General features: G+C 41.8%; 2 protein-coding genes across 2 annotated transcripts; one reads left to right on the forward strand and one right to left on the reverse strand.

Moving 5' to 3' along the window:
- Positions 1 to 125: 125 nt before the first annotated feature.
- Positions 126 to 8,441, forward strand: LOC119734089 (DOMON domain-containing protein FRRS1L-like). Its single transcript, XM_038207454.1, has 5 exons — positions 126 to 518; positions 4,442 to 4,537; positions 4,776 to 4,923; positions 5,990 to 6,124; positions 7,586 to 8,441. Exons 1-5 carry the CDS (start codon positions 264 to 266, stop codon positions 7,639 to 7,641), a joined length of 690 nt encoding a protein of 229 aa, XP_038063382.1. The 5' UTR covers positions 126 to 263; the 3' UTR covers positions 7,642 to 8,441.
- Positions 7,808 to 13,085, reverse strand: LOC119733931 (DOMON domain-containing protein FRRS1L-like). The gene is made up of 6 exons (XM_038207292.1): positions 13,064 to 13,085; positions 11,704 to 11,822; positions 10,426 to 10,542; positions 10,097 to 10,250; positions 9,522 to 9,701; positions 7,808 to 9,160 (listed from the first exon to the last, which is right to left on the reverse strand). The coding sequence occupies exons 1-6, from the start codon at positions 13,083 to 13,085 to the stop codon at positions 9,108 to 9,110; spliced, it is 645 nt and encodes a 214-aa protein (XP_038063220.1). The 3' UTR covers positions 7,808 to 9,107.
- Between the last annotated feature and the right edge of the window lie 344 nt (positions 13,086 to 13,429).

The following is a 13,429-nucleotide window of genomic DNA, read 5'->3' on the forward strand; positions in this document are numbered from 1 at the left end:
TTCTCAGACAATGACATCCAATCGGGTTTGCCCTGACACAGTTTACAAGGACTCGGGAGCTTTTTATTGAAATGGAACAAACAAAAATCATATTTTGTATTCAAATCATTGTACACCAGTTCTGGAACTTTCTGCAGGGGTGTAGGTGAACAAACAACTGATAGAGGCCTCACAGTAAAGTGAATCTCATGATCAGAGTTGTACTTTTTTTCATCTGAGCGGGAGCGGTTAGAACGCATTTTGGTACCACCTGAATTTTCATCATGGCAGCCATAGTTTCGAGTTCGACCATGATTCTTCTTCTCTTCGTCGGATTGCTGGCGATGCCGTGTTCTAGGGCCGAGTACTTCTGCGGCATCCACAACGCCTGCTACATGACGCCTGACGGCTGCTCCTACGGCAATTGCGACTTTGAGGTTGTGTGGAGCCAGCAGGAAAACACCACCAAGTACGACTTCAAGATCGCCGTCAGGACTACCGGCTGGGCCGCGTTCGGCATTTCCAGTGACAAATTCATGGTAAGTAATATAGTCTCACTTTTAGCCACTCACCTCCACACAGTTTAAGCAAACGACAATCAGACTCAACATCTCGAGGATGTACAAATGACCTGGAACTCAGTGGGCCTCTGGTCGAAGTTTATTTCTGATCTTGTAGCACTGAAGATGCAATAAAGCAAGATTTATTATAATTGCAAATTTTGGGAAGAATTGTTTTCCAAAACGCGATAATCGCAATTTTAGAATCTCACTCACTCCTGCCTGCCCAAAGTCAGTTTTGACCGGTTTCTCTCAAGTTAAACACAATTTAAGAAGACAATAAAACGAAAAATGAAGTCTACAAACAGCTGTTATATTGTTTTTATTCTTTAAACTGTAAGACTGAAAAAGAATAATACTGCTGTAAACTGCTCATTGACTGAAGAAGTCCTTGCTAATGATGAAATATTAGGCTGGTCTATTTTTTTTAAATTTCTTTAAACTTTTCCTTTTTAAATGGATAGGCCTGTACCGTGTTTTGGAAATAAAATCTAGGCCTAAATGCTACTTTTATGGACAGCATGGATACCGTTTAATAGGTGGTATCGGTCCGGTTTGGGTTTGGCAGTGCCGGGTCAGGGCGGCGCACCGTTCCCGATGGGCAAATCTTTTTCCCGTTTTGGGCAAAATCTGTTCCCGTGTGGGCGGGATAGTGCCAGTTTTGGGCGGGATAAAGTCCGGGTTTAGGCAAAACTGGATCTGTTTGGATGGACCACAGGGGAAAGGTTTAGGCGACACGGAGCCGATGTGGGCGCGCGCGGCGGCATGTTTTGTGCCTTTGTACTGATTTGGGCGGGGCGCGGAGGTAACTTTAGGCCGGCAAAGTGCCGGTTCGACGGCAAAGTACCAGATTAGCCGGCACAGTGCCGGTTTGGACAGGGAAGACACCTTTTGGCCGGCCACAGTGCCCGTTTGTCCGGCAAAATATCGGTTTAGTCCGGCATAATATCGGTTTGGCCGGCACAATATCAGTACGTCCGGTGTAGTACCAATTTGATGTATCATTATCGAATAGACCAGAAAATGTTGGTATGCATGCAGTGTACATAATGTACATGCAAATCGTGTCGGCTTGGGGTTGGACAACACTGTCGACTACAGTTCTGAAAGTTTAATTTGCCAGAACGCTGATCTGGGACAATACGTACAATATTTGCCGAGGTTGCCAATTTAATAATACACAAAAGAACACAAGTTGTGTGCGATATAGGATGACCTTTATTTTGCCATTACAAAATTGCCGCTTGAGCGCATCAAACAAAATGACCTCCATCGTTTTTAAATTGGCCTAAATGAAAAGGCCCGTGTCACAAAAGAAATTTTGGGAGCTTCGAAAAGAGAATTCGTTGACCAAAACAACGAAACATATGAAGCGTATAAGATAATTTCCGGTGGTTGACGGGACTTTAACTCCTACAATTTTAGAAGGAAAAGTAATAAGTAGTATACTCTCATTTCGGTAAGATACAAAATTTGGGTTTCAAAACTTTTGCCTTCCTTGCTAGTTTGAAGTTACGTTCCCCCATGCTATTTCCGAGTTTCATCCCGAAAATAGAGTCCAAAATTTTTTCACTTTTGGATGAGACGTCGACCAATAAAATTACCCATGGTTAGTTACTGAATTATTACTTTACAAAATTTTGAAAAGGAACAAAGGATTTTTTTTTGTTGGAATAAAACATACAAGTTGAACATTTATTAAAAGAAGAAAAAAACGATCATGGTGAACGCAACAGTAACAGCCTCCGACTGTTCACGTCTACTCGTTTCTACAGTATGTCCCCAAAAAAGTGTCCGTCTGACTATTTTTGAAATAACTACTAAACCATGAGGTCAATTCTGAAAAGTTTTGGCTGTGCAGATACTCCTAAGCCATGGCCTCAACCCCTATGAGTTTCATTTAATTTCAGTCACGCATCACTGCACAATTGTCAATTGATCACAACATTAATGTTGTGGACACTGTGACCAAGTTCCATGCCTTAATCAATTTTTTGTTGTTTTATGTAAGCTTTGTAAAATCCTGCATGTTACGGGAAAAAAGGCTGATGTGGTTCGGGATTGGAATCATTTGCCCTTGAGCATTAAAGTGATGTCTTGCCATGATGACTGATAGCCTGCAAATGATTTCATTCCCAACTGCAGTTCTTTTCACAACATGAAGGATTTTACTCAGCTGACTTAACACAGTACTGAAATTGAATAAGGCAAAGAATTTGGTCGCAGAGTCCAAACATGTTGTTGTGATCAATTGAAAATTGAATTTCATAGGGGTTTACTTGACTGAAATTTATGACTGAAATTCATAGGGGTTTACGCTAAGGATAAGGAGTAACAATCATTTTCAAAATTGACTTCATGGTTTTGTAGTTATCAAAAACAGTCAGCTGGACACTTTTTGGGGGACATAGGCCTACTGTATAATTGTATTTATTTTTCATTATGTATTTGTGATAAAAAGATAAATTATTTGTCATAAGTGCATTTTCCCATTTTTTTTAAAGGACAGCTCATTAGTTCGTGGACTAATTATTGCTTGAGCTACAGGCTATGTATTGCGTTTCTCTCGCAAATGATTTCGCTGCGGAATTTAGACATGAGGGCCCTTTACAGCGACGGAGCGTGGGGAGTTTCTCATTCAAATATAGGCTTGGGTGAAAGAACTGCAATGAAATTGGTTTCTTCAACATTATAAAGGAACACTGTGCAATTTACAACGTACTGAAAATTGCTTGGGGGCTACTAATTTCAAAATTTGACCCCGACCTATTACCAATCGATCACGCACACTGTAATAGGCAAACAAAGGAGTCTGCGCCTAGACTATGTACAGTCTTTAGTACTCACGAAAATAACGAGACTACCAATATTCATTCAGTGAGAAAACTTTTAAAAAAAAATTGAGCAAAGCAATCAACCTCAAGGTACATGTAATATGAAAAAGTTTACCAAGTTCCGACAGAGGCCGTTATTAGTACCCCGCCACCACGACTGAAATGCTCCGCTGCCCCACAAAAAGAAACCACAAAAAAATTAAATTTCATCGGTAGGCGAGGTAGGACTATTTGATTGAACCCCGTCTGGAAAGAAAAACTAGGGCGGGCTTGCCTTTTGTGTCCTTTTCCCCCGCTGCCAGAATGAGGACAAGTCATGCATGACACTAAAGGACACCAGAAGAGAGCTAAATTCTTTAAAAATCCAAGTGGCTGATAATTTTTTTGGGAGCGAAGGGGGCGCTGTAACGATCGACGCAATTCTGGCGAACAAAACTTATCATGTCAGGTCAATCGTTACATTTCAAAAAAGTCTCTTGTTCGTATCGGGTTCCGTTTCTAACCAGTTTTTTTCTCGGTTTTAGGCATTGTTTAAGGCGCCGATAGCAACGAGTGCGAACGGTGTACTCTGCATAATAGTACGAAATATCGCACATTTTCTGCTGGGCAAGCTTTACCTGATGTGAAGTTACAATTAGGCCAACCTGACATGTTTGACACTTTGCAAAATTGGATCCCGAGAAATTCGTTCCCGTGCAAAATATACTACAAGCATCCAAAAATCACCACCCTTTTACCTCGTGTCTTCAACACAAAATCGCTTGCATAGAGTCTGGTTAATACTTTGCTACCGAGGACCTGTCTGTAGGACCTATTGTTCCCTGTTTTGTTCCTAGTTCCCAGTACTTACACAAACTTTTTGCTGACATGTCTCAATAGGTTTGTACACTAAAAAAGGGTTCTCAGGTTGTTTTCTCAAGTAATCGTTTGTTCCAAGTCCTCAGTCGTAAAAGGACAACCGCGGTACATACACTCTCGCCATTTGTACTCCTCTTTGCATTTCACTTGATAGTTACGTTGGTTACATTTGACGATATGTTTTTATCCCAATACAATCCTATTTTACAGGGAGATGATGACGTATACATGTGCATCGTAGAGGGCGATGGGGCCAAATTTGAGCATCGCTTCAACTTCGGCAGGAGCAACATCGCAGGCACTGGGGTAGGTTTCATCACCCACAATGTCGCCCTCTATATTCGAGCTTCTATTAATATCCTATTGGTTGCTAGCCATTTAGGCTGTGCCGCCTCCCCTATAGTTTGAACATGTCCATAAGCTCTCTATTGACGAAGATTGAGGATGTGTTTCAGAGTTTTGTCTTCGAGTCTTGGCCTTCTCTATTAAACCAATCAAGCACAAAAGACACTTATTTTTAAGTGCTCTTGTTTTTTTTTTCCAGACGGGTGTCTTGTCCACGGAGCGCAGATACGTCAATGGCGTAGTCAGCTGCCGCATCGAGCGTGATCTGAGCGTGACCAACAACGGCGTGACCGTCGACCTCACCACCGATTGGTACATGTTCTTCGCAAAGGGTCCTATCCAGTCAGGTAGGCGAACCCATTCGTACTTGGGAATCACAAGCCCCATCAAAATTAATCGCATGTCCATGTAATGATGCGGGCCTTTATCAATATGAAACCTCGTTTGAAAAACGTGTGACTTGACTTGAGACTGCATGGATGATTGGTAAAGAACTACGTGAGACTATAATGAGCACGTGTGGTTATCGCTACTACAGGGTGAGTAACAAAAAAAATGAAACCCAAGTATTGGGACCATTGTTTTAAAGAAGTTCTGCATGTAGCACTTTCAAAATCTAGGTTGTGAAAGCCCAATTCATAAGCTTTCTTTTAGTACAAGAATCATTCAAATCACTCATGTACTTTGCAAGTTACGGAATTTTAAACACAACCACCGTTTTAAGGTTCTGTCCACGGATCACAAAAAAAGGTGTGCGTTCTTTCAGCAAAACGAAAAACAATTCACACACATCCCTATGTGATTTGTTTCGTTTTGGTGAAAGAACACTCAACTTGTTTGCGATCCGTGGACAGAACCTTAAAACGGTGGTTGTGTTTAACATTCCGTAACTTGAAAAGTACATGAATGATTTGGATGATTCTTGTACTAAAAGAAAGCGTATGGATTGGGCTTTCATATCCTAGATTTGGCAAGTACTACATGCAGAACTTCTTTAAAACAATGGTCCCAATACTTGGGTTTCATTTTTTTTACTCACCCTGTACAACACTGATACAAACGTAAATTCACGAGGTGTTTTTTGTTGTTCAGATTTCGAAATAACCCCACACCCCGTACGGTCGCGGAGAATGTGGAAGTGTTTCAGTGTTTTTATGGCATTTTTCCTGAAATATTCATTTCAATTTCCGAAACTTTGGTCAACAAATTATCCACTAATTACAACTCAGAAGTCGGGTTATTGAAGTTAAAAGGGGATGAAGATGACAAAGTAATGCCTTAAATTATTTGAGATCGGCTGACTTTGTGATTTACTTTTATGGAACTGACTATCTACAAAGTTTCCTGTTATTCTAGAGCATCTGTTAGTAGTCCCTGCAACACCTTATTTCCCTTGGCTTTGGTCCACCCTAGGAAGCCCCTTGCAGCACGACAAAATCCCCAGGATCACCAAGGTGAAGGTGGACTTCTCCGAGCTGCCCGTCCTGACTCCTGGCGACCTAGACTATCCTAACACCAACGACAACGGTGCCACGGCCCAGCGAGCAGGTAGGCTTATTGTCGTCAGTGATAGTGTTGAGAATAGTATGCCTAGGCCGTATTTTTTTAAGCAAATGAAGGCGACCATAACAAAAATGTGCACTGTAAAAAATCCCTCCCCTTCCCAGTCAAGGCCAAAAAAATGAACTGGTAAAGCCGAATTGAGCCAAAGCCTATATCTATACGCCGAGGTCACTGAGGACTTTTATCAAAATGGCCGTGAACCAGCCTATACTTTCGCTCGCATCATCGGGTGCACACCGCCCTCTAGAGTCCCTGGAGGCGAAACATGACTAGTACCAGCCACGTGACATATTTCTTGGAACTTGCAAGTTCTTGCAGTATTCAAACGAGTAAAACCAGTTTTAGAGGGGCAGATAGGGAATTTATTTGGGGGAATTGTGCCTTTGATGATACAAGCATGGCATTTGGTACACAGTCAAAGTACGTCTTTAGAAAGATATTTGGCTGTGAGGCCATGCATCGCAGATTTGTCATTTGAAAACATATAGGTAGAACTAGCTCTACTGAGTGGAGCGTTGAATTACGGGTACCCCTCCATACCAACGCTCCACCGATTTGCCATACTTTGGTAGCACCATCACAGTAGCATAGTCACAAACCCACGCGAGGACAAAAAAGACCCCAAAAAACCGGTAAAGAGATTACAAATGAGAGAGACAGTTATCCTGGATTGATCTATACATTCTTGACATTCCATGAGACCCCTTATATTGTTCCCAAACAGCGAACATTTTGGAAAAAAACAGCAAAATAGTCTGACAACTTACAGTTCAATGTGTTTGCATGGAGGCTCAGTTCTTGAATTAGCTTGTCAATGAGGGCGTCTGACGTGACGATTATTACACAAAACAGTCGTAGATAAAGCGCGACTTGTTTTTCTTCGCGATCGAGCAACGACGGTGACGTCACGTCAGACGCCCTCATTGACAAGCTAATTCAAGAACTGAGCCTCCATGCAAACACATGGAACTGTAAGTTTTCAGACTATTTTGCTGTTTTTTCCCCAAAATGTTCGCTGTTTGGGAACAATATAAGGGGTCTCATGGAATGTCAAGAATGTATAGATCAATCCAGGATAACTGTCTCTCTCATTTGTAATCTCTTTACCGGTTTTTTGGGGTCTTTTTGTCCTCGCGTGGGTTTGTGACTATGCTACTGTGATGGTGCTACCAAAGTATGGCGAATCGGTGGAGCGTTGGTATGGAGGGGTATACCCGTAATTCAACGCTCCACTCAGTAGAGCTAAGGTAGAACAAGCAATTTTCAAAATTTCCAAAATGGCTGCCATTGCTTGTTATGCTACCTATATTTTTTTCAAAGGACAAATCTGCGATGGCCCTATAGCCAAATATCATCATGACACTAATCTGACTGTGTGCCAAATGCCATGCTTGTATCATGATAGAACCGGCACTTACATACTTTATTTTCGTTTTGATTCCACAGGTTTTCTGCTGATAATGTGCAGCACCATTCTCCTTCTGATGGGCGTACACATGTAGAACGGATACCGACGTAAACGCTGCAGTGCCTGTATAAACTTGTACCAGATGCATCATACCACAAACGCGTGCACAAGCGCTCAGCTTATAAACACAAAATTCTTCAACTATAATTAAACACGCATTATGGACAGGCAATGAACATGGCACCAAGAACGATATAGCACAGTTTTGATATTGAATATTTTTTTATTACTAAAATTACTGCAGCCCAAAACTGTGATCCAACATTAAGGGGAGTTCTGGTTGCAATTGATAAGATTAGTTTTGTTTCTTGTTGAAAAAAATATGAATGAGCCAATAAAGATCATTTTAAGTTTTGGTGAAGGGAAGAACTAGTAATCGCTTATTTTTAGTAGTTTGATTTCAACAGAAAATATTACCGAAAATATTGCATCTAGAGCGCAATATACAAATGTACTTACTATCACTATACCATAAGACTGACTAGCTGTATGTTTCCACTCATTAAAGGTCCCCCTATATCTGCTAATTATTTCATCTTGTTTTCAAAACCTATTTTCAGTTTTACCTTGTTTAATCAGAATAAACAAATAAAACCTAATGAAATATCCGACTTGAAAATGAAACATTTTGCTCGCGTTTTTATTCTATAGTCATAGCAATTTGAGACCACATTACTCTGGTATTCTGCAAGAACGCAGTAAATTATTCAAATACATGTATTAATAAAATATTATTTTGGAACTGGGGTCTTAAGAATTCCGATGCCTTTATAACTAGCACCCGATGGTGGCAACAACTCCATTTGCAAGCTCGTATATGGACCAATCCTGGCACGATATCAATTCTATCACGAAGGCCCCCTTCAATGGCGAAAGCATTGTGCTAGCTATCGTTCAAATAATCCGTCACGGGGCACTTTCTTTGTCCAATGGGCGTACACAATGGTTTCTCCATTGACGGGTACTGTTTGATTTTCAAAAGGGTTTTGAAGTTATTCGTGTTCAAATAAAGGCATGTCAAAAACAAACTCGACTGATTTCAAGGAAAATCATTCATGCGCATGTTTTCTAGTGTTGAAATTGTTCATCAAGTTCATGATGTGACGATCTCGTTGCCTTTTACTTTCTGTGTTTCCTATTCTTTTCGATCCACGGAGACTATACACTTCAAATCAATTCACAATACTTTTTGTTTCAAGTTCAATTTTGAAATTCACGTGCAAGTATGTACCTATTCAAAAAGCGCGCTCAAAGTGTGACTCGAGTTTGCATCAAATGTACCGCATCATGGATTTCTCTTGGAATCAGTTGAGTTTGTTTTCGTCATGCCTTTATTTGAACACGAATAAATTAAAAACTCATTAAAATATCGAACCAATACTCGCCAGGGATATAGTTCAGATTCCAAGCTTTAAAATGATATAAATATAATGGCGGTACGTGTTTCCCCGCCGACGCTAGAGTCTCGCAAAAAAAAGTTGTATAGGTAAATAATTTATTTTACCAGCCGATCAAGAGGACGTGTAGACAAACAAACAAAGCCATCCAATGACCTGGAATCATAGAGAACAAAAGCAAAAACATATATATTACTGAAAGCTTTAAAATAATGCTAATCCAGATTTGTATTTAGTTCCACCAATTAAATAAATTGTGGAAGTAATCTCTTATTATGTATTTGAGGTTTTGGGCGTTCTTTGCTATTTCAAGTTGGACACCAAAAAGAAACACTGATTGAGCGCAATGCATGCCGTCTTTATTTTTTTGTGTGAGTTTTCCGAAGTCGTAGCAGTCGATTCGTACCACTAGCCAGGCAAAATCCTGACACTCCTGCACCGCGCTCTATATGCCGGTTTCTTTGGCTATACTAGGATTTCAGTGTCGTGTACCGATTAGAATTTACATTGCACTGACCTGTGAGTTGAATAGCGGAACTACCGTTGTCGCTCCCCGTCTCATCTTCACTTCCTCCCCCGTCACCCTGACCGGGTGACGGGCGGCGAGATTCGCCCAGGACAAAGACTTCATCCAGGGAGGACAGACTAGCTTTCATGTCGGTGATAGCGGGGTACACGGAGTGTCGAACTGGCTGTCCTGAAATACACGAAAAGGTTTTAAGAGTGCCTGGGAGTGAGTAGAATGGATCCACGCGATAGCATTGGGTCTTGTATCCATCTCTCAGGAGTTGCAAATCAAGAGTTGCAACGCCAGGGATGCTGACTATACTATTGGACAGTGTTCCAAAATATACGAAACTGTGATTGATTCCAAAGCAGTCCTGATATACCGGTCGACATGCATCATGGTCGCTGCCGTACCATCAATTGGTTGTACAGCAGCGACAAACTGTCGTGACTCCGATCCACAGCAAAATATGAAACAAATTCATCAACAGACATTAATCTGACTGTCCTATCTTATGAAATATGACAGTGAAAAGTGAGGGGCAATTATTTTATTTGAGAATGGCTATCCGTCGATGTCCTTACCCGATGACGAGATTGGCCCCTGAGCGAAGAGCATGAACCAATCAGATGACAGGTCAAAGGTCATGTGGCTGCTGTTGAACACAGTGAGGTCACGTGTCACGGAGCACTGGAGTATGCCGTCTGTGAACGATGCACTGTTCACGGTGATGCCTTCCTGTGAAATAATGTTTGCAGAAAAAAAATCAAATTTGAATCGTGATGCAGATATCTCATTTTATGTGAAAACCATAACAAATTTCCTTAATAGTCATGAAAAGCGGCAAGAAATATAAGAAAGACGCAATGGGATGCGTCACTGGGCTGGGTTATGTAGGACGCAAGAACTTTACCGCTTCTGCTGGCAGGTTGGAGTAGCCGTAGTTGTAGCGGTGTTCGAACCGTGCACCGGTGGAATTGGCGCCCGCGCCCGGAGGGTCGGCTATGCACATGAGGACATCATCACCTGCCTATCAAATAGAATATAACAGGGAATATAACATACTCATTAAGCCCGGTTCATACTCGGCGCGAAAGCGAAAGCGAACGCGAATTTGTGACGTCATGGCAAGTATATTCGCGCTGCGAATTCGCAAAAGTTGAACACGTTTCAACTCGGGAAAATTCCGCAGCGAATGTTTCATGACGTCAAATTCGCTTCGCATTCGCATTTGCATGAAGTATGAACCGGGCTTTATACGGTGTTGGTTCAGCCTACCATATCTAGGAATAGGACTCAAGCCCGGTTCATACTCCACGCGAATGCGAAGCGAATTTGACGTCATGAAACATTCGCTTCGAAATTCGCCCGAGTTGAAATGTGCTCAACTTTTACGAATTCGCAGCGCGAATAATTGACACCACGTCACAAATTCGCGTTCGCTTTCGCTTTCCCGACGAGTATGAACCGGGCTTAACCCAACCATTATACTCGTACCACAACATATTGAAATAACATGTACGACATAAATAACATTCAAGGCACCTTTTGTTCTGAAAATTTCACTGCGAAATAAAACCGTCACTCTTTCTCTTAATTTCGCCGACAAATCAAAGCACGTTAACAAATTCATCACGAAGGCCCCCTTCAATGGCGAAAGCATTGTGCTAGCTATTGTTAAAACAATCCGTCATAGGGCAGTTGTTTTGTACATAGCGTGCACAATATAGTTCCTCCATTGAAGGGGGCCCCGTGAGTGTACAGTGGTCCCCTCAGCCCGGATTTGTCTATAGGTTGGCGCGGACATCCAAAAACTTCTCAAATCTCCCTTTCTCGATCCCACGGACCCATTTCCATGCAAGTGAATGGTTCTTAATTGAGTCCAGCGTGCTGAGTGGTAAACTCATAGCAACCGATGAATACGCACGTACTAATGAAAAGATGTTTCCACGAAGCTGACACAATGCTGCGCTGCCCTATATGCGTAATAAATGAACACTGACTACACATCTACATGTTCATAATGAAGTAATGAAATAAAACGACGCTTCATTGTTTAAACAAAGCTTTTCCAGTACAGGCCTAGTCATTACAACTTATCGTCCAAACCTATTAACTTATTCACAATACGAAGTGACAACTGACTTCATTCTACACGGTATGAATCAATCAACGTGTCTCGGTCACCAACCATTGCCTGGTCACCGGAGAATCCGACGGCCACCCACCCGTTGCTCCTACCGCGGAACGCCAGCGTGATCTCATCCGTGTCTTCGTTGACTGACCACTCAGCAGCGTAGTCGCAGAAGCCTCACAATTTGGCCAGATGACATTTTACTCCGTGTACTGTCTCTGACGGAATGCTTTGATCATGCAAGAACGATTCATGACCCTGCAATAATATTTTGTGTGGGTATGCTTTTGAGCACTTAACAAGGGACGTGTTTTTAGTGTCACTTGAACCATGGAGGTAGAATTTGAACATACCTCAATACGTAATGGTCGTTGCGCAACACACTTCACACAACAAAAGCACGAAGCTTAGGCTTTAGTGATTCTTTTTTCTTCAAAATCACGTCCCTGGTGTGGGAAACTACACGTGTGACAATCCTCCCACGATGATCACAACCAAGTCACGGATACATTCAGTTTCTGTACAACAAGGACACAAGTAGAACAGGCAAACGTTGAAAACAGAAAATACAATGAATCGGCTCGCACTGGGAAACAACTTGAAAAGTTCGAGAGGCATCTTGTCAGCAAAGGAACGAGGTTTCAGAAGGGCCTACTTTATAAACGTATTAAACGAGGCCCTGTTAACTCTCAATCAATAACAATCCCAAGGTTCCCGATACAAAGTTGAACTAACGGTTACACCTCTATGTTCCGACACCCCTATGTTCCGACTGCACATATTCCTAACCCTAACCCTAACCCTAACCGGGAGTAACACAATCTAGGTTGTCGGAACATAGGGGTGTCGGAACATAGAGCAGTCACCGAATTAACTGTTGAGCTCAACTCATGGAGTATATACCAGAAATAATGCTCCGCAACCATAATTTATAGTGACACCCCCATCCCATTATATCGTGCACGATTTGAGACAAGAGAGGTACTTCCAGTATTTCTACACCCTATTCACACTCTCGACTATTGTTACCGAACACCCCCCCCCCTAGATATCTCAAAAGAATTCCACAGATTCGGGCAACACAATGACCAACACAAATGAAGGAGCTATCCTCTGTCGCATATCTTGCTTCAAATGCCCTCCCAAGATTCTGTTGGACAAAATTTGAACTCCCGATAAGGCTCACGGAGCTGCTATAAAGCATTAACATTAACCTATTGCGTCATTGTGGCTAGTAAATTGTTTTTGCTTAAGGCAAATATATCTCACGTGCTACGCAGCAAGCTCCAACCATTCCGCTTGGAAGTGGGAAAGTGAACCGTTACATTCTACCGTCTCCGTTATGATGTCATCGTCTTGACAAAATGTTCCTGCTGGTTGCATAGAAACGCTGCATAGCACACACCACTATATTTACCTGAATGAACTCTCAGACCCATATAAGCTTTACCAAGCACACGGCACTGTTTGCCAGTGCTTGTCAAATTAGCCGTATAGAGTGCATCTACCGGTTCAAGAATCAAGACTTCACCCTAAATGAACAAGCGTGTCAGAGAAAATGATAAACAAAAGTACTGCTGTTAAAGGTTAACCACTAAAACAAATTGCTGTTGAGACTTCCTATTCATTTTTTTAGTAATATTTTACTATAAAGACAGGCGCAGGCCAAAACATCAAATTACTTTCTAGGTCTCGAAATGATTCGCAGCGATCGGACTATTTCCCAGGTAGCATAAATCAGCCATGCACAGGCCCCTGGATGTATTTTGAATGTTCATGATCC

The sequence above is a fragment of the Patiria miniata genome, unplaced genomic scaffold (assembly GCF_015706575.1).
Source record: "Patiria miniata isolate m_02_andy unplaced genomic scaffold, ASM1570657v1 HiC_scaffold_26, whole genome shotgun sequence".
Lineage (NCBI taxonomy): Eukaryota > Metazoa > Echinodermata > Asteroidea > Valvatida > Asterinidae > Patiria > Patiria miniata.